The sequence below is a fragment of the Phyllobates terribilis genome, unplaced genomic scaffold (genome assembly GCF_046119375.1).
Source record: "Phyllobates terribilis strain yellow unplaced genomic scaffold, ASM4611937v1 Scaffold_3__8_contigs__length_932513732, whole genome shotgun sequence".
Taxonomy (NCBI): domain Eukaryota; kingdom Metazoa; phylum Chordata; class Amphibia; order Anura; family Dendrobatidae; genus Phyllobates; species Phyllobates terribilis.
In genome coordinates, this window is record NW_027362763.1 from 360,793,224 (window position 1) to 360,815,667 (window position 22,444).

General features: G+C 43.6%; 1 protein-coding gene across 2 annotated transcripts in view; it reads right to left on the reverse strand.

The window, feature by feature from the left end:
- Positions 1-22,444, reverse strand: part of CLCN2 (chloride voltage-gated channel 2) — a 258,540-nt gene that overhangs the window by 165,147 nt on the left and 70,949 nt on the right. For both annotated transcript variants that reach the window (XM_073675347.1, XM_073675346.1), the window contains exon 2: positions 2,501-2,657. In XM_073675347.1, the coding sequence (XP_073531448.1) occupies positions 2,501-2,657 (157 nt within the window). The remainder of the gene's footprint in view (positions 1-2,500; positions 2,658-22,444) is intronic.

The following is a 22,444-nucleotide window of genomic DNA, read 5'->3' on the forward strand; positions in this document are numbered from 1 at the left end:
GGACTCTTAAGGGCAGGCTGGATCAAGCTGTATGGTTGTACCTATACCCATTACCTATACTGTATATGTTCCCTAGGTTGAACATGATGAACATGTGTCTACTTTCAACCATACTATGTAACTATGAGCTCAAGTCCACGACTGAAGAACATCCTGACTCTTAGGCACGGGCAGTGAAAGATATGCCAAATTCATTAAGAGACACAACTTTCTTAATGAATTTGGCACACTTTACTCCAGCAGATTCTGAAATAAGATTGGTGTACAAAGGACCAGAAAACTGTTTTTTAAACGCTTTTTGAATAACACTTAGTTGCACAAAAATGTTGTGACGGTAGGCTCCATCTATAACAATTATGCTGTGGCTCTTTAGCTCAGAGGTCACTAAAGCTTATCTAATATCTACTGATATATTCAAAAAGGACCATTATGAGTCACAACTTCCAAGTCAAAGTATTACCTCAACAAAAAACTAAAACTAAATAAATCCAGGTTTTTAGGATGATATCCAAGAAAATTTTTTTTGCATTATTTCAGAGTCCTATTGTGTATAAATATGGGACTCTTCAGATTTTGTGTAATACTATGCCTGATGAAGAGACCCGAGTAGTCTCAAAAGCTTGCAACTTGTTACCATCTTTGCAGTTAGCCATTAAAAGGTATCAACCACTGAGGACTCTCAAATCTAAATATTTTTCTATAAAAATAAACAAACTTTATTTCAATCAAATTAAAACAAAATAGGTAAAATACAGGTACTTTCAATATCAAGAGCTCAACTATCGCTTGCAGGCTTATATCATAATTGTAAGTTTCCTCATGGGTTGAATTGAAAATAATTAAATACTAAAGGATCACTTGGACCCCCCCGGGAGACCCAGCTCCCTTAGCCTTGCTACCCAGAGAAAGCTCTCTTAGCCCTACTAGCCAGGGACAATGCTCTTAGCCCTACTACCAAGGGACAGCGCCCTTAGCCCTACTACCCAGGGACAGCTCTCTTAGCCCTACTACCCTGGGACAGCTCTCTTAGCCCTACTACCCAGAGAAAGCTCTCTTAGCCCTACTAGCCAGGGACAATGCTCTTAGCCCTACTACCAAGGGACAGCGCCCTTAGCCCTACTACCCAGAGAAAGCTCTCTTAGCCCTACTACCCAGGGACAGCACCCTCAGCCCTATTACCCAGAGAAAGGTCCCTTAGCCCTACTACCCAGGGACAGCTCTCTTAGCCCTACTACCCAGGGACAGCACTCTTAGCCCTACTACCCAGGGACAGCGCTCTTAGCCCTACTACCCAGGGACAGCGCTCTTAGCCCTACTACCCAGGGACAGCGCTCTTAGCCCTACTACCCAGGGACAGCGCTCTTAGCCCTACTACCCAAAGACAGCTCTCTTAGACCTACTACCCAGGGACAGGGCCCTTAGCCCTACTACCCAGAGACAGCTCTCTTAGCTCTACTACCTTGGAATAGCTCTCTTAGCCCTACTACCCAGGCACAGTGCTCTTAGCCCTACTACTCAGGGATAGTGCCCTTAGCCCTACCACCCAGAGACAGCTCTCTTAGCCCTACTACCTAGGGACAGCGCCCTTAGCCCTACTACCCAGAGACAGGGCCCTTAGCCCATCTACCCAGGGAAAGCTCTCTTAGCCCAACTACCCAGGGAAAGCTCTCTTAGCCCAACTACCCAGGGAAAGCTCTCTTAGCCCAACTACCCAGGGAAAGCTCTCTTAGCCCAACTACCCAGGGAAAGCTCTCTTAGCCCAACTACCCAGGGAAAGCTCTCTTAGCCCAACTACCCAGGGAAAGCTCTCTTAGCCCAACTACCCAGGGAAAGCTCTCTTAGTCCAACTACCCAGGGAAAGCTCTCTTAGCCCTACTACCCAGGGAAAGCTGTCTTATAGCCCCTGACCAGTCTGTGCATTGCAGTCCGTGCTCATATTATGTTGCACGAATGTCTGCATGAGCCCTTACAATTACAAGTGGCCCTTTGAAGTCAACCATACTACTCATGTGGCCTCCCTGCTATAGGGGGTACATTGACAGTAGTCTGGCATTTCTATTGGAGTTCTCTTTTAAAGAGAACCTGTCACCGGGTCAAAAGTGGCCAATTATTGTCCTTATTTTATTCTCACTGCTCACAGAGTATTCTAGGGTTTTTAAAATCCGCCATATGGTTCCAGAGATATGGGCCTTTTTATTTGGTGCTACTTTTTATGGCCTTTATCAAGAGCTCATTGCTCACAGGATAAATATGTGGAGCAGTCTAAAGACATCCCATGGAGAATTCTGAGAGACACACCTCCTTGGTAAAGACCATAATAGCTAGCACTAAATAAAAAGGCCCACATCTCTGGAACAGTAGAGTGGATTTTAAAAAAATCCAAAAACCTGCTCACTCAGAAGTACAGTGAGAATAAAATAAGAGCAAAAACTGGTCTCATACCCAGAAGAAATATGGACTGCCTATGACCAAGGCACAAACACTTTACATACACACTTACTTCTACACTTGGCACAGCGACTCTCATCATATTCCCGCAGCTCTGCCACCCGGTGCGGTTCCTCTCTGCCTAGTTTGCGATGTTCTCTCTCTTTCCGAATTCGTGCAGCTTCCTCTTTGGCATAGACTCCAAGGTCCTGGGTGTAGCGTCCATACATCTAGGAAAAGACAGAATGATCAGCAATGTATACTTTATAGGAAATCAGAGTGTACCAGGCATTGGGACAGTAGAATTACTCGGATGGTAAAAGGTGCTTTTCGGCTCACCCTTGTCAGGTTAGGTATTGTGACACAAACAACATAGGTTCGGTAGCCATAGCATTTTACCTTTTATTAAACCCCTTAATGACCGCCAATACGACTTAGAACTGACCTGCGATATAAGAGACTAGCATCCTCTGGGTCACAATCCAGCAGCTACCAGCTGTACACTATAGCTGACACCCTGCTGCATCAGCCACGATCAGTGTTGGCACCGACCCTGACCGTTTAACCCCTTAAATACTGCTGGCAATAGTGACTACAGCATCTAGATGGATAACAGAGTGTGGGGGCTCCCTCTTTAACCCTACTGGCACTGTGAGATCTTGATCGTGTGGTCCTGATGTTTGCCATGGCATTTCATAGCCAAATAACGGCCTTAAAGTCTTCCAGTTATAGTGGCTTGTTCAGAAACATTAAGGTGGTAAAAATACATTTTTTCATTCCTGTCATGTCACTTTGCAATAATTCCTGAAAAAAACCTGAAGGGTTAATAAACTACCTGAAAGCCATTTTGAATACGTTGAGGGGCGCTGTTTTTAAAATGTTATTATGCCATTATATAGGACCCTCAAAGTCATTTCAAAACTGATTAGGTCTCTAAAAAAATAAGTTTTGGAAATTTCCTTGAAAAAAATGAAAAATTACTGCTACTTGTTTAAACCTTCTAAAATGTTAACAAAATAAAACGACACTTTACAGATGGTGCTGATGTAAGGCAGACATGAGGGAAACGTTATTTAGTAATGTTTTTGTGTGGTCTGACTATCTGAATTAAAGCGATAATCATTCAAAGTTTGAAAATTGCTAATTTTTTGACATTTTTGTCACATTTCTGACATTCTTAAAAATAAACACAAAACATATGAATCTAAATTTGCCACCATCATAAAGTATAATGTGTCACAAAAAAACAATCTCAAAATCAATGGGATGTGTTGAAGCGTTTCAGAGTTATTATTACATAAAGTGACACTGGTCAGATTTAAAAAATGTGGCCCGGTCATTAAGGGGTTAACCATTTCTGGTGATCTGCTGCCTCAGAATACTGAACTCTCCTATGCTTCTGGTAAGTTCTAATTTCCTTCACTTTTTTACAATAATTAATATTGTGACAATAAAGATTATTTTTTAAGTAATATACTTTTGTTATAACTATTCCATTTGTTCTCTTAGTTATGGGGAATATTCTACCTCCCACTATCACATACTACAATTAACTGCAGACCCCCGACTTCCTCTGTTTCTGTGCCTCATTCACACTTCGACATGTGAAGGAGCAATCCTTTATTTCTACACACTGAAAGTCTCACAATCTACTGTGGGTGTTTTCTTTAGGGGGAAAACAAAAACATCAATGCTCGTTCTTCCTACTATAACATAAAAAGAAAGTTACAAATACATTGTATCAGGTGTGTAAAAAAATGGCAAAAATATCAAAACATCTGTAGAATAGTTTTTTTGCTCTGGTTTATGAGCAGTCTGAAAAATAATACAAGGCCTTTCATTCTTTAGCAAGTCCCAATGATAGGAAAAGTAAAACAAGTGTCAGCTGACAAACAGCGCCCCCCAGTGGTAGCTTATGGGCAATGAAGCAGCATCGAAAATTCCGAATGCACTGGAAATGCTATGTATGATCAGTTTTCAGTTAAGCATTTTATAAGTCCATGTCTCAACTGTTAATATGACATATGGCACTAATTAAAACTATTTCTTATTATATTATTTTAATTCTTAGATTTTCTTTCTTATAATATCTAACAACTCTTATTTTTGTGAAGGGTTGCTAGACAAATGCAATTGGAGGTTTTGCCCTTTATTATAGTAACAATTGGACTAATATTACTTTATGTAAAAAGAGATTATTATACTTCCATAATAAGGACATATTCTGCAGCATTTTACAGATAAAGTCATCACTGTCCCCATTGGGGCTCACAATCTACATTCCCTATCAATATGTCTTCAGAGTATGGGAGGAAACCAGAAAAAACCCACGCAAACACGGGGAGAACATACAAACTCCTTGCAGATGTTGTCCTTGGTGGGATTTGAACCCAGGACCCCAGCGCTGCAAGGCCTAAACACTCTTCTAAGTCCAAGTCCTAACCACTGAGCCACCATGTAAGTTTCCAGTATCCTCTGTGTTTCAATTTCACAGTTACCAAGATGTCTAGTCGCTGTCAGTGAATGGAAATTATATTGTCCACGTCAAGTGGCTGAAAACAGGTCTACAACCCTGTGAATGATCGCAAGTTAACACAAGAGGCTCTCAGTCACTGGTTGGAAATGAAACTCAGGCAGCAAGTACTGGAATAAAAAGCGTATTGAATGTTTATTGCACTCTTTTTTTTTTAATACAAGGACCGTATTTTACTTACATGAGATGCCTCGCGGTCTGACGTATGGTAGACAGGGCGCTCAAAAGTCCAATCTGTAAACCTGGGACATCGACATTACCTGAAATGTACTTATGCCAGGGACCATATCAGAGGAGGTAATAAATATAATCGCAGTGGTGGGAATGTCCCCCTGCTTATTATTAACATACAGGGTCATTAGAAGTCCATTAATACAGTTATAAACATTAACGACGTGGTGATAACACATTAAGTTTATAGCTGGTGCCTATCTCGTACCACAGTTATCACCTCAACGTGTCAGTAATGTAGGATTTCTTGATGTACCCAGATATGGATCTTTCAGAACCTGGAAATTTACAGCCATCTTACATAATTGGTAATAGCCATGTGAACATTGCTATAAACATAACCCCCAGTGACTGAGGATCACCCAGACCCCTTTCACTTGGTTGGGAGGCTTCATTATAATAACCCCTCCATTGGAAGTAAAGCTTCCCCAGCACAGAAGGAATGAAGGCTCAGGGAAGGTCAAGAAACCACTATCAACCATAGGATTTGGCTGTACATAGTGCAGTGCTACCCAAGAAATGGCCATGGTGCTCACTACATAGCTTCATTCAGAAAGACTCCTGTAGGTCTGCAATATGCAGTCTGTGTGGGTCAAGACAAAACTATATCGACAGACCAGACTCCTACTGGAGCCAACATGACTACTGTCTGAGGACCATGAGAGGTTCTAGCCAGGAGCAAAGGGGCCCACATGTGGCTATTGCACAGATACCCTCTCCAGTTTGTGGTCCCCTTACCATAACATCCACATTTTTTTTGTTAACCACCAGGCATCCAAGGAATAATGTAATAATGTTCACACCATCATAACAAACCTCTCAGGCACACAAACAATCATGTCAGTGGTCCTACTAATATTGTGGAAGAAGCCTTAGGCCCATCCTAACAGCAGAGAAGGCAGCACTAACAATTGTACACTGCGGATAGCTACATTTTTTGTTTGCTTTCAGCAAAATAGGCATCCTGGAAAAACATGACAGCGGTAAAGCCCGTCAGCCTGAGAGTTTACATAGCTAATCTACGGGATTGTATTCTAACCAGAATTTTCATATACAATTATTACACATCTATGGCGCCCTGCAAAGACAGGCGTCACAAATGTCTGTGAACTCTGATGGTGCGAGGATCCAGCTCTTCAGCCATTTTTACACACACATGCAATTAGTGTAAGGGCTATTGTGAAGTCTGGTGGGTAGCAGCCACTGCAGGAGAACTACTGAGCCCAGGAGAAGTAATCCTGTTACTCTAGGATTGGGGATTGCTGGAGATCAAGGAGGCCAGCCAGTGCCTTCGCTGGGGTCGCTGTCGGGACAACAGCGATATCTGTGCAGCTGCATGGAACATAGTGTCCTGCGCGGGTCAAGAAGTGCCCAAGTGCCAGACGACATCAGTTAGGGATCAGATGAGGGATGTGTATGGAGGATCCTTAGCTGTCAGCGGTGGGAAGAGAGCTGAGGTACTTTCCTGTAAGCCTGAGGTGCCGTGGATGCCAAGGTCCAGGCTGAGAGGAGAAGTTTTAGGCCATGTGCACACGTTGCATTTTTGATAGGTTTCTGCTGCGTTTTTTCTGCGTGGACTTATTAGCAAAACCTGATGCCAGCAAAGTCAATGAGAAACCTGACGTGAAGCTAGATATATCTCATACCCTACCATCATTATATATAAATGTAAAGCAAAGTTGGGACCCGGTCCTATTTGTCTACCCTTTTATATGCATTACTTCAACTTTGATATACAGTAAGGTTTTTAATATAGACAGTGTAGGTACCGTCCCAATTTAGGGTCACCTTGTCGCTGGTGGGACGGCTTGTATACTTTTTTTGATCAAAAATACTTCACAAAGTACCCTATAGTTAATATGCAACTTTGCTTTACATTTATATACAATGATGGTAGGGTATGAGATATATTTTCTGTCTTTTGTAGGTTTTGCTTCTTTTTGCTAGTGTGAACATGCTCCTATTTCTTGCATGTGTACCATCTTAGACCTCAGTTCACATTGCTTGTTTTTTTGTCTTGTTTGCATTCTGTGCAAATTAAGGGTGTGGCATCCCCTTTGTTGAGCTGGTTAGTATATATGTAGCTTACCACGGGCTTAGGTGGTCTGATATTGGGACCCGGTTCTATTTGTCTACCCTTTTATATGCATTACTTCAACTTTGATATACAGTAAGGTTTTTAATATAGACAGTGTAGGACCGTCCCAATTTAGGGTCACCTTGTCGCTGGTGGGACGGCTTGTATACTTTTTTTGATCAAAAATAGTTCACTAAGTACCCTATATTTAATATGCAACTTTGCTTTACATTTATATATAATGATGGTAGGGTATGAGATATATTTTTTGTCTTCTGTAGGTATTGCTTCTTTTTGCTAGTGTGAACATGCTCCTATTTCTTGCATGTGTACCATCTTAGACCTCAGTTCACATTGCTTGGTTTTTTGTGAAGATAGATATATAGATATATTTCAGGTCCCAGAAACATCTTTTTGTGAACCAACTGCCTGACATTTGTTAAGAAGTTTAAAATGAAAAACTATAAAAAAAACAATAATATACTATATTTGCGTTCCACCGTTCTGAATGGAAACACCCTTTTTAAATAGCTTAATTTGTGTCTTGAAACGCAGTAAAAAAAAATCATGCAAAAATGCTTCTAAAACGCACCAAAACTGCAGGTTTTTGAGGATGAGTTTTCCTGCCAAAACATGTAGAAATGGTGCAGAAATTTCTGTACACAAGTGCACATACCCTTTGGCTGTGTGCCCACGTAGCGTTTTTCAAGCGTATATGCTGCGGAATTTCCGCAGCGTAAACGCTTGAAAAACGCATGTATATCCGCACCCCATGGTCCCCAATGGCATTCCGCAATGTCAATGCCCATGCTGCGGATTTTTCCGCAGCGTATATGCTGCGGTCAAAAATCCGCAGCATGTTCATTAATTTTGCGGAAGTGCAGCGGAATCAATGTGCGGATGGTACCCAGGTCTGGAGGAGAGGAGACTCTCATCCAGACCTGGGTACCAAAGAAAAAGGAAAAAAAAGAATAAAATAAAGTTTATACTTATCTTCTGATGTTTTCCCTCCGTCGCGCTGTTGTCTGAAGGACCTGCCACGTCATTGAGTCATGTGACCCACCACATGACTCAATGACGTCACCGCAGGTCCTGCACACAACAGCGTGAGCCGCTCAAGCCTCCGGACGGGGCAGAGAATGCATCAGAAGGTGAGTATAAAGTTTATTTTTTTATTTTTTACCATTCTGAACAAGTTGTCAAGCACTTTTCCAAGTGATGCTTGGAGAAGTGCTTGATAACCCGCATGCGGAAATGCATGCAAAGACGCCTCACAAACGCTTCTACCTGCCGGGAAAACCGCATGTAATATCCGCATGCGATTTTCCCGCCAGGGAGAAGCGTAAAAAATATGCTTCAGGTCCGCAACGTGGGCACATAGCCTTAGTGCACGTATAGCGCTATATGCAGCGGGAGTGAGGAGAGCTGCCACACATTGCCGGGGAGAGATGGATTCATCACACCATGAGGGAATGTTGGTTCAGTGTAATGAATAACTGTGGATAGCTGGAATCAATCATCATCATCATCTGGTCCAGTAAAAGTGAGGTTTTTTTCCTGTTGCACCTGAGGTCTGGACATTGCTTATTGAGGCGGGGCTGATCCCGCGCATCCCTTCCACAACTGTCCCATTTTTACTTTGCTGAGGACGGCTTGCCGGCCGACGAGACCACCGTGGCCGTTGGCCACCATTACGCCCCCGACTCGGTGAAGGCTGACCCTGACCCAGACACATCCGCATGGGAATTACATGCAATGTGAAAAAACTGCTCAACAGCGTAGTCCCGATCAGCACCTTTCATCAATCCATATTTCAATAAGAGGGTTTATGAAGAAGAAACAGACAGTACTCATTGTACTGGTAATAATATAGCTTATGGCCCAATTGTTAGGGATTCTGAAAGATCAATACTGCTCTGAAATCTTCTTGTTTAGAAAAGTGTCGGTGTGAAATTATGTGTATGGTCGCTGATAGGTTGTGTGATAAGACAGTTTTGAATACTTTACTATTTTCCATCTAGTAGCCTCTTTTACACATGATTATGGACACCTTTTCACCTGTTCACACTGATCTAATCCCATCTAATCTGGGAGCAGCATAAGGTTGAGACAGAGACACTGATTCCAGCGATGTGTCACTGGGCTGCTTGTTGTAATTTCATTAAAAATGACTATACTAATTTATCAGCAGGAGATTATCACTAGAGGACTAGTAAACCTGCTGCCATGTAGTCCTCCATATTCATGAGCTCTGTATAACCCCACCTCCACCACTGATTGGCAGTTTTCTGTGTACACTGTGCATAGGCAGAAAGTTGCCAAATCAGTGATGTGGGTGGAGTTATACAGAGCTCAGCATTTGAAGAACTGCTAGATTTGGAACAAATAAAACAGTGATTTTATCAAAACTACAACAAGCAGCCCAGTAAGTGACACATCGCTGGAATTAGGCTCTCTGTCTCTACATTATGAAGGGGTAGCAAAAAGAGTGACAGATTCTTTTTAACCAGGTCAAAGTATTCAGGATGTACAGATGAGCCCAGCACAGTGAGTAAATCACTCCGTCCTGTGATGTTACATTTTAGGTCAGGGGCGGACCTACCGCCGGTGCAACTGCACCGGGGCTCGACGGTGCATGGGGACCCTTGCCAGGCGGCTAATGATGAGGGCAATCTGGCCTGCTTCTCGGAGCCCCAGGCTCCGGAGGACCCATGGCCAGATTGCCCACATCATATGCGGAGGGCAGGAAGCGATCCCTCCAGCTCCGCTGCTGACAGGAGGAAAATGGCAGTGGAGCTGAGGGATCCGTCCTCACCTCTGCGTCCTGCCCGGCGCTTCCTCCCTGACAGAGGCTCGTGCTGCTTGATGACGTCATCATGCAGTGCAGGCCTGTGTCAGGGACAAAGTTACCGGAGACGAGGAGGATGCTGCTGCAGGGGAGCGGGCTGAGAGGTAAGTTGTGTTTTTTTTTTATACTGATACGCTGGGAGAGGAACAAGAGAATGAGGGGAGGTGGGGGAGAGAAATGATGGGGCTCGGAAGAGCAATGACGGGGCTGGGAAGAGTAATGATGGGGATGGGAAGAGCAACGATGGGGATGGGAAGAGCAACGATGGGGATGGGAAGAGCAACGATGGGGATGGGAAGAGCAATGATGAGGATCGTGGGGATGGGGACAGCAATGATGAGGATGGGAAGAGCAATGGTGGGGATGGGAAGAGCAATGGTGGGGATGGGGAGAGCAATGATTAGGATGATGGGGACAGCAATGATGGGGCTGGGGAGAGCAATGGTGGGGATGGAGAAAGCAATGATGAGGATGGTGGGGCTGGGGAGAGCAATGATAGGGCTGTGGAGGATGGGAAGAGCAATGATATTGGTGGGGCTGGGGAGAGCAATGATGAGGATGGGGAGAGCAATGATGAGGATGGGGAGAGCAATGATAGGGCTGGGGAGAGCAATGATGGGGCTGGGGAGAGCAATGATGGGGCTGGGGAGAGCAATGATGGGGCTGGGGAGAGCAATGATGGGGCTAAGGAGAGCAATGCTAGGGAGAGCAATGATGGGGATGGGAAGAGCAATGATGAGGATGGTGGGGCTGGGAAAGAGCAATGATGGGGGTGCTGGGAGAGAGCAATGATGTGGGTCTCTTTGCGTGTACTTTAAACCTTGTATATTTTCTGTGAGTACATAGCCTTACAGTTAATAGGGGAGAGTCACATAGACTGAATAATTTATATTATGGACCGGTGGAGATTATAGCTAATGGGGGACACAGTGATGCTTATCACTTTATACTTTGGTTACTAAGTGGCTAATAGTATATTAATGGTAGTCTGTAGTATATCTGTAGTCAGGGGTGCAGCGTGGGGGAGACACATGTATATATACAATATATGTGACCTTATTTTCTAGGCTGGAGATCATCATGACAAGACGAGTCGTGGCTGGAAGATGTCGATATGAAGGTCAGACCAGATGGAGAAGAAACAGCAGAAACCGACTCTGATCAGATGTGACGTCAGTGGTAAGTGCCTGGATGTAAATATTATTCTGTATCTGCGCTGTGTGACTTGGAGTGATAATGTTATCTGTAAAATCCCTTAGGCTGCATTCTCACATTTGTGTGAAGTGTCCGTGTGCTGACAGATTTTTTTATCGGATGGTCCACGGACTCGTAGAGTTTTATAGATGCATTCACACATCCATGAAAATCACGGATCTGAGAATGAGATCTGTGAGGGTCAGAGAATGTCCTGTTCTGATCCGATTTTGAGGATCAGAATAGGACATGCTGAATGCGTCTGTAAAAGCGGGAAGCACACCGCCACTGCACACAGATGCAGGAATGTAGCCTTATTATGTATAGCACAGTCCCTTAGAATATACTGTACTCACTTATGTATAGGCCTATCCTTCCTTATATAGTTTCATCTTTTATTATGTATAACACCCTCCTTTATTAAGCACCATCCTCTCTAGCCATAGGCGGATTATAATGAGGGCAATCCGGGCTACCGCCCGGGGCCCCGAGCCTGCAGGGGGCCCGCGGCTCCGGGTGGGGTGTCTAATGCCGTATTGCCCTCATTATATGTGCGGGCCGCCGCGGCACATACCGGTAGCAGTGGCGGGAGGGGGGGCCCCGGACCGCTCCCCCAGCAGCGGCCGCCGCTACTTCTTCATCGGCCGGGCCAGCACTGCAGCAGTTAACTTCCCTGTGCTGGCCTGGCCGCGTCACTGCTAGGAGATACGGCCCTGTGCACGGCCGTGTCTCCTAGCTGTGACGTCACGCAGTGCGCGCCCTGCACTGCTGCAACGGAGAAGTCAGAGCAGGCAGGAGGAATGGAGCCGGGGGATGGTGAGTGAGTGTGTGTGTGTGTGTGTGTGTGTGTGTGTGTATGTGTATGTATGTGTGTGTGTGTGTGCAGGCAGATATCATTGTGTGATGTCTGTTTATATGTATTTTTGTGTTTCAAATGTGTTTATGCGTGTATGTATGTCTGTATTTGTTTGTGTGTGCGTGACTGCATGCGTGACTGCGTGCGGCCTCCTGCTGAGTATAGTTGGCGCTGTGCGGCCTCCTGCTGTCTCTGGGGGGGCGCCGTGCGGCCTCCCACTATGTATAGATGGCGCCGTGCGGCCTCCCGCTGTGTATAGATGGCGCCGTGCGGCCCCCCTGCTGTGTATAGATGGCGCCGTGCGGCCCCCCTGCTGTGCATAGATGGCGCTGTGCGGCCCTCTGCTGTGTATAGATGGCGCCGTGCGGCTTCCTGCTGTGTATAGATGGCGCCGTGCGGCCCCCTGCTGTGTATAGATGGCGCCGTGCGGCCCCCTGCTGTGTATAGATGGCGCCGTGCGGCCCCCTGCTGTGTATAGATGGCGCCGTGCGGCCCCCTGCTGTGTATAGATGGCGCCGTGCGGCCCCCTGCTGTGTATAGATGGCGCCGTGCGGCCCCCTGCTGTGTATAGATGGCGCCGTGCGGCCCCCTGCTGTGTACAGATGGCGCCGTGCGGACTCCTGCTGTGTATAGATGGCTACGTGCGGCCTTGTGCTGTCTCTGGGGGGGCGCCGTGCGGCCTCCCGCTGTGCATAGATGGCTACGTGCGGCCTCCTGCTGTGTATAGATGGCTACGTGCGGCCTCCCGCTGTGTATAGATGGCTACGTGTGCTCAATATTGAGTCATACAATTAATGTAAGGCTATGTGCCCAAGATACAGAAATGTTCCGGATTTTTTTTGAGCGTTTCTGCATCTCCCTGACAGAAAAAAACGCATGCGGATTGTACATGCGTTTTTCTGCCAGGGACATGCGGATGTGAAGCGTTCTTCACTTGCATTTCCGCATGCGGGTTGACAAGCGCTTTCCAAGCGATTTTAGCATCACTGAGAAAGTGCTTGACAACTTGGTTACACCATATAAATCCATGCAACCAGCATGGATTTATATAGTGTGACCGTAAAAGAATGGTAAAAAATAAAAAATATATACTTACCTTCCGATGGCCTGCCGACGTCCGCAGTCGCGTGACCCGTCACATGACTAAATGACGTCACGGCAGGTCCTTTTCAGACCATCGCGAGCTGCCGGCAAGCCAGGACGCATCGGATAAAGACACTGGGGGCCATCAGAAGGTAAGTATAATATTTATTTTTTATTTTATTCTTTTTTTACAGGTTTTATGGTACCCGGGTCCGGAGGAGAGTCTCCTGTCCTCCACACCCGGGTACCATCCGCACATTGAAACGCATGGATTCTGCATGTACAGATGCAGTGATGCGGATTCCATGCGTTCTAATGCAAGTCAATGGCGGCGAAAACGCCGCGCTTCCGCAAAATAATTGGTAATGCTGCGGATTTTTCCGCAATGATAATCCGCAGCGGAAATTTCCGCAGCATGTACACAGCACATGCGGATTATCATTGGGGAACATGGCAGACCTTCTACCAAGCATTTTTTAAGCGTTTCTGCAGCGGAATTGCCACTTAAAAAACGCAGTGGGCACACAGCCTAAAAAAAAATATTATAATTAATATTGTGCCAAATTAATTTCACGTGAACTATCACATGATCTATCACAGGGGATCATGTGACATGTCACGTGATAAATCAGGTGTGTGTGTGTGTGTGTGTGTGTGTGTGTGTGTGTGTGTGTGTGTGTGTGTGTGGGAGGGGGGGGGGGCCACGCCTTCTAAACTGCCCGGGGCCCTTGCTGCTCTTAATCCACCCCTGTCTCTAGCTATATATGATGCCGCCTCTTATTATATAGCTTCCTCTGCTGTTATGTACAGTGATGTCCCTTGCATAGCGTATTCTTGTTATTTTTGTCTGTCACAGTGCAATCTTTTATTACACAGTCCTCTCTTGTTAGATATAAAATGACTGTTGGAGCAGCCGGTGACCAGAAGACCAGTCTATCAGGTCCTCCATTAGAAAAGAAGCTTTCCTATGCTCCATTAGCTGTCATTGCATTATATATCTAACAAGAGAGGACACTATGTAATAAAGACAGGGGTCTATAGATAATCAAATATGTAAGGGACGGTGCTGTACATAACAATAGAGGGCACTGTGTAATAAGGGATGGCAATATACATAATAAAGGAGACTATGTAAGAGGTATATATGTGTGTGTGGCTATATATGCATCTGTAGCTTTGTCGCCATAAAAGGTGGGGGGCCCAGACACATTTCTTGCACAGGGGCCCCAAGCAGTCAGTGTCTGCCCCTGGTTGACATAGTTTGAGAGTCGTAATGACAGATTAGCCCCTGTTGGCCTCTGTACAGGAGACGCAATATAAGTACATTACATAAACGTGGAGTCTCGGCTACAAAGGAATGCCGTTCACGGCGGGATTATTATTATTAGCGGTGTTTTGCTTCTCAATCCCTTAGTCCTTCTCCTCACCTGACTGCTGCTGCCATCCGCACAAAACACACTATGAAAATACGAACATGCAAATGCTGACATGGAAATACTACTGCAGCTCTTATGGTTTCCCTGGATTTTGTTAATGCAATTATAGATTTACAAATCTGACAGTCTGCCACCTTGTATTATACGAATGCAGTGAAAGCTGCACCAAAAATAATCTGGGAAAGATATGGCCATTTGGCTAATTAGCCAAATATATTTTGAGGTTAGTGAATATGAGCAACCAATCTAATAACCCAGGGCAATCAGCCAAAGCTATAAAAGTAGAAAAACTCAGATATTCTCAGCTGAAATAATAAAGTTCCACAGTGAGAGAAATTCTTAGCACAAGAACAGTCTGTACACCCCTTGTGGATTATGTATCCCGCATGGCTGATCCCCTGCACACTGTACAGGGCATGGTGGCCTCATACACCAACTGTGAGGTCACCGTCAGTCGTGTGAAAAAGCACAGTGCACATACCTGTATGATGAGAAGAACACATTTGTACATTGTTCTCTAGTGACAATCACAGGCAGGTACTCTCTGTCTCCTGCAAAGATTCCATGGGCGGACAAGGATGTCTGGCTCCATAGTTTAATACAAGAATCAATAGTCAACTAGAAAGTGAAGCTTCATATTTGGCTATCTTTTGCTAATTCAGTGGGGTTTAAATTGGTTGTCCAATCTTTAGATATTGATGACCTGTCCATCAGTATCAGATCAGCAGAGATCCAGCACTCATGACACCACTTATCAGTTTGCAGCGCCAACTGATTGTAAACGGTGTACAGAGCTGGAACAGCACGGCTCCATACCCTGTGTAGTGGCAGTTCTCGGATACAGCTGCTTAGCTCTCATTTGCTTCAATAGGAGCTGATCTGCAGCACCAGAAGCGGCCACTACACAGTGTACACAGCTGGTTGTTCTAGCTCTGTACATCGCTTACTTCTGGCTGGCACTAAAACCAATCATCAGTAGAGTTGCTGGATAGGTTGTCTATATTTTGGCTAGTTCAAGCCTTTTTAATGAATATCTTCCTCTTTGCATAAATTCCCTACTGCTGGTGCATCTTCTGCTACTATGGGTCAAAATGCATTAAAAGGGTGCTACAGTAGGAAGTTTTCACCTGGGCATAGGATAGGAGATAACTTCTAAACTGGTGGTTGTGGGGGAGGGGGGATGAAGGTCAGGTTGCTGAGAACCCTTCTGATCGCCAGAACAGGGTACTTTTCTCCCCCAACTGAATGGAATCAGGAGTGCTCATACTCAACTGCTGTTCCATTCATCCTCTGTGGGGCTATGGAAGATACCTAGTACTTTTGCTGTTCTTATTTAATTTACTTCTTGCTTTGGCTCACAGAAGTACAGTATATCAAAATAGCATGTGTGACTCCATCCTAAAAGTGATCAGTGTCTGAATTATTCACAATATCAACAGTCAAAAGCCACGGCCCCACTATCAGTATTTGGTCAGTATTTGGTCAGTATTTTTTCTCAGGAGTGGCAGCCAAAACCAGGTGAGGAACAGTCCGAGAAAAGGTATAATAGAAACAAGTCACCAATTCTGCATTTATCACCCACTCCTGAGAAAAAATACTGACCGAATACTGATAGTGGGGCCGTGGCCAAATGGTCACATACTGAAGCCAATAAAGCCCTAAGGAATGACATACAGATAAGTGAGCAGCTGTTGTAGATCATGTAGATAGATAGATATACACATAGATAGATATACACATAGATAGATATACACATAGATAGATACAAAATAGTGCAGCACCAGCAATAGCAAAAATTAAGATAGTGCGTGCAAGGGCCCCAGGCAAATCCAAACCTTGACAGCATCCAAGCAATTAGAGGCAGCACTTCAAGGTAAAAAATTTTGAATGGTTTATTGACACATTGTGATGGCGACGTTTCGTTCCAAGGGTGGGGTTTTCTCAATAAATGGTCAATAAACCATTCCAAATTTTTGACCTTGGAGTGCTGCTTCTAATTGCCCAGACAGATAGATAGATTAGATAGATAATAGTTAGATAGAAAGATAGACTAACAGATACTGTAGATATATACTAGATAGATAGTGTATGGATATACAGATAGAGAAGATAGATAGACAGGCAGATAGATAGTAGGTAGATAGATAGATATAGCACATAGATATACAGGTAGATAGCTATACAGATTGTTAGAGAATATAGATATACAGATAGATAGATAGACGGATAGATAGACGGATAGATAGACGGATAGATAGACGGATAGATAGAAGGATAGATAGAAGGATAGATAGAAGGATAGATAGAAGGATAGATAGAAGGATAGATAGAAGGATAGATAGAAGGATAGATAGAATTTATTTTCCTCTTGTATCAAACATCAGCTGCTCCCACGCCGACATGAGGGGAGAATTGTATTAATAGAAAGCACACCCCTGCACCCGCCTGGAAACTGAGATTTTAATCGGCAGCACAATGAACAACAGAGTCGTGTACTGCATAATTCTTTCTCGCTGAAAAAAAAGAGTGGGCACTGGCAGGCATAAGCACCCACTGTCAGATAAGGCTCCACGCTGCCAAGCCGGATATCTCACAGTAAGACCTAGGCAGAGAAACACATACAAACCTGTCTGATAAAAACAGGAGTCACTAAAAGGGCACCGCTGCCAGACCAGGGGCACACAGAGAGCAAACATTTACATATATAATAAGGGCACTCACTCATTACAATGGCTGATGGAGTGCCGGGCAGTACTGGCACAGCACATAGAGCACGGCTTTCACAGAACAGCTTAGAAAAAGTCAACATTGTGAGGTTTGCATTTCCTACACTGATCTTCTGCCAAATCACTAGGAAGAGCAATATCTGTTGTGTACCGCCATACAACGCTTATAGTCCTACTAAGCTGTAATCGTAAGGAATGTTAGGATGAATTAACATGGTGTTACAGTAAGGGCGTATTAATGGGTACAAAGACGTTGGCTCCTGAGCGCCCAAGGACTAGAACACACCCAGTGTACAAACACATTATTAATGTTGGTATCGTGATATTACATAGTCTGATCCAAGAGTCAGTCAGTCACTGAACTGTGTAAGGGGACACAACCTCGCACTTCTGAAATATTATAAATTGCCAATGGATTGTTTTCTATTGTGGCTATGTTCCACCAATAACCCAGAGGTTACTACCTCAGCACCTTTATCGAGCCTGAGGGGCAATGAGAAAAGAAACTCAGACTCTGAACGTGACTTGGGCTTATTAGTACGTGTTCTACATTGTGATCAGTGTAATGTGCTAAAGGATCTGATGCATTTTAGTCTCAGCCAAGAATGTTCTGGTCGTTCAGAAGCATTATACACTGCAGAAAAAATGCCTCTGCTTTTCTACACATTAGGGACAATTATTAAGGCCGGTTTTCTTTATGCCGGTGTTAGTAAAAAATACATGCTGGAGAAAGAGGTGCCTAATTCATTAAAGCAAACCTGTCATCAGGATTTTGCTAAGTAAACTACAGGCAATGTCAGGTTGGCGCTGTTACACTGATTAATACACTAGTGGCCACAATTGAGGCAACACCCTCAAGATTTATGAATTTTTAGCATTTTGCCAATACAAATCCAAATTTCATGAATGTTTTTGATTTCACAGCAAAGCTTTTAAGTATAAATAACAAAATCTCATATAGAAAACACAATATTAGCAGGAAATTTGTTCATTTGTCAACAAATTGGACACTATTGTCACTCAGATGACTGTGGGAGAAAAGCCATTTATTTGTCCTATTTTCATATCGAACACTAAAATGTTAATACTTAGTTGGACAGCCCTCGGCCTTGATAACTGCCTGGCATCTACTTGGCATGCTATCTACCAGTTGTTTAAATCAGATGGTGTGATGATCTGAAGCCATGATTTGATGATGGCTGCAATGAGTTCCTGCTTGTGTGAAGCCCGCTGTTTTGACACCGCTCTTTTGAGCCGAGCCCAGAGATTCTCATAGGATTGAGATCTGGGCTGTTTCCTGGCCAATTCAATAGCTGGACATTTTTGTCCTTGAACCAAGAAACATTTTTTAGCTGTATGGCATTGGGGCTCCATTTTGGTGAAAAATAAACAGTGTCCCTTCACCAAATACATGAGGTGCCGAAGGAATGAGTTTAGGCTAAAGGACTTCCTTGATGTACTTTTCACCATTAACTGTTCCTTCAGTTACCTGCAGCCTACCACCTGTATCTCTGGACACGCAGCCCCATACCATAACACTCAGAGGATGCTTCATGGTGGGTACTGTACACTCTGGCAAGCAATCCTCTCCAGGTCGTCGTCGAACGTAGCGGACACCGTCGCTGCCAAAACATAAAACATTTCTCCATTGGTCCATGGTCTCAATGGTCCATTTAGAATGTTCTTTGACCACTGCAGACGTTTCTGACACTGTGAGGCATTCAAAAATGGCTTTTTACGTGGTATTCTGGCTCTTAACCCCGCGTTTACCAATCGTCATCGAACCGTCCGATCGGACACTGTCACTCCAGTGTTGACAAGCTCCTTGTTGATGTCAACAGACTGGAGTACATTTCTGCCGGAGGCGCATGCTACTTGTAAGCTGCGTCTAATTCATTAAGTGGCATGCGCATCTTAATGAATTAGGTGCACCTTAATTCAATGGCCACGTTTATCAAGATTGGAGTGCACAATGCCTATCTTATGGTATGTGCACACGGTGCGGATTTGCTGCGCTTTTGACGCTGCAGAATTTCTGCACCATTTTCGCACCTAATATGCAAATTAGGTTAATTGCATTTTTTGATGTGTCTTTTACATGCGGTTTTGCCGCATGCGTTTTTTATGCATGCGTTTTTCATGTCTTCATGTTGAAATTTGCAGAGTTTCAGAGAATAGTTTTTTTTTAAACAAACTTTATTGATCATCATGTAGCGTTTTTGTATGCGTTTCCGCTGCTTAAACGCTATTGAAACACACATGCGTTTTTTACGCATGCGGATTTTCCTTATCTAATGCAAGTCTATGGGGAAAATCTGCATGCGTTTCCGCAAGAGAAATTCACATACTGCGGTTTGGAAAGAAGCGCCCGATGTCAGTTTCCGCTGGGTGCACAAAAACGCATAGTGGGCATGGGATTTCTAGAAATCCCATCCACTATGCTGTAACATCTGGCCGCTGCGGTTTCAATGCTGCATAAAAACGCAGCGTCAAAACAGCAGCAAATCCGCACCGTGTGCACATACCCTTAATGAATCAGAGTCTCAGTCTTAAAAACCCTGCTGTCAAAAAGAGCTCACTGACCGATTCATTCTTTGCTCATTTTGCAGCCAGTTACATACTGTGATATCCTGGAAAGCATTTGTAATCGCTACAGGATTGATCCCTCTTAAAGTGACAGTAGCCATTAAGACCTTGGGTCACTGAATTAAGAGTTGAGCTTAGTAGAGTTGTTTGCATGTAATCTCGTTGGTAAGTCTTTTTTAACACAGTACATCAATATCTTAATCTTAAATAGTTATAGACCAGCACACAGCAGAAACACAGAAAAGCATCAATTCTCTGCACGGACACAACAAAATTGACATCAGATTAAGGTAAAAGTTTGCAATAAAAAAACGAACAGAACACTTAAAAATTAAAACAACGGTTACTTATTATTTCATTAATCAATAGTACACATGAAAATAAGCAACTTTGTAATATATCTTATCAGAAAGATCTGCTTCTTTCTCTGCTAGGACTGATCATTCATTCTCAAAATTCTCAATTCTTGGGTAAAATCTGTATTCAGTGAAGACAGATTATTACATTACTGAGATAGAATCTTATCTGTAGCATCTGTCATTTCCTATGTAAACGGAAAGGAACTCCTATGTCCTCTTCCCTCTTACCCTCTCCCTTCTACAGTATATAGAGTCTTATCAGTAGCAGCCGCCATCTCCTATCTCAGTAATGTAAAAATATGTCTTCACTGAATACCGATTTTAAGCGAAAACTGTGAATTTTGAAAATGATTGATAAGTGGAGAAGAAAGAAGCAGATCTCTCTGATAACATATGTTACAAAGTTTTTTATTTTCATGCGTACTATTGATTTATGAAATAAAAATTAAAACGACGGTTACTCTGTAAAACAATTGATAGGTTCAAGAAAAGAAAGAGAAAAAATTAAGAACAGACATGGAATGAATGAGAATGTAAATGGGGTAAAATGAGGCAGAAGAAGGAATTTCTCAGAGGCTGACAAGCTGCTCCGGATCCTGTCTCCTGGAGATGAAAACAAACGATTCAAGACCCCTTCACACACTCTTAACACCACGTGTCCTTGTACAAAAAGACTTTTGTGTTAAAGCAGGCACAGAGCCAGAACCTCAATGAAACCCAGCTGGGGAAAGAAGGGAGACCCCGGTGATCATCACAGGGCAGGAGTTCATAAAATAACAACACGAACATCTCCTAACTTAAACTTATTACATAATAATGGCCTATACAAAAGTTCACTTATTGTGCAAAGCAATCTTTTTTTTTTAATGAAACATTTAAAGGGATGCTTTTTTTTTTCAAAATCACCACTCCAGCAGTGGAGTTGTGTCACTAATCTAAGTTCGCTGCCCTCTAGTCTTATAGTTACCAGTTGCCGTCCTCATCTGTTATTGGCGCCACTTCTGTCGTCTACTGCAGGTTGTTACCTGCTGGATCGCGCCAATCCTTTAGATGCGCCATTTCTGGGGCGGCTGAGGGCTCCTGTTTCTAGCATCGGAGGGGGCCAATATTCATGGCCCCTTCCTAGGCTATTAATATCAGCCCCCAGCTGTCTGCATAGCCTTTGTTAGCTATTAAAATAGGGGGACCCCACATCTTTTTTTGGGGGTCCCCCGTTTTAATAGCCAGTATAGGCTAAGTATTCAGCTGGGGGGGCTGATATTAGTAGCCTGGGAAGCTCCGTGGGTATTACCCCCTTCACAGGCTTCAAACATCTTCCCCAGCCGTCTGCTTAACCTCTGCTAGACTATAAAATTATGGGGGACCCCACGCAAATTTTATTTTTTTTAATAAATTCTTTACATTTAATAAACTACATGCAAAGAATAAATATATATCTATATATATCACTCACATATATATATGTATATATCAATCTGATTTTGTATATGTATCTATCAATCTGTATAATATATATATATATATATATATATATATATATATATATATATATATATATATATATATATATATATATATATATATATATATAGAGTGAGAGATAGATAAATAAAAATATCTATCTCTCTATATATACACATATTAATAAGTGTAGTGAAGAATATTTCCATAGAAAACTGTGTAAAGGCCCTAGACAATTCCCCTATGTAAAAATTGCATTGCATACGGATGCTGGGTGAGAAAATCGCATAGCAATCGCATGACGTTTTTTCGGTCCAGATACCGGAACGTTTTTTTCACACATATGGGTATTAGCCCTTAGACTAATGGTACTGTGACACCCCAGGGGTCTGGTTGCCACAGTGATAGAGATATTACGTCTGAGAGCAGGTGGGAGGTCTCTTGTTCAGGGATCCTATGCATGCCACACCTCCTGCCCAGTCCTGGGAGGGGAAGAACTTCCCCTATATAAACCTAGGGCTGAGGCAGGGTTAGCGAGTAGAGAAGAAGTAGAGACAGAGAAGAGAAGCAGCATAGGAAGAAACAACAGGAGCTCTGTGGGAGCAGTGCTACAAGGAGTCAGGGGCT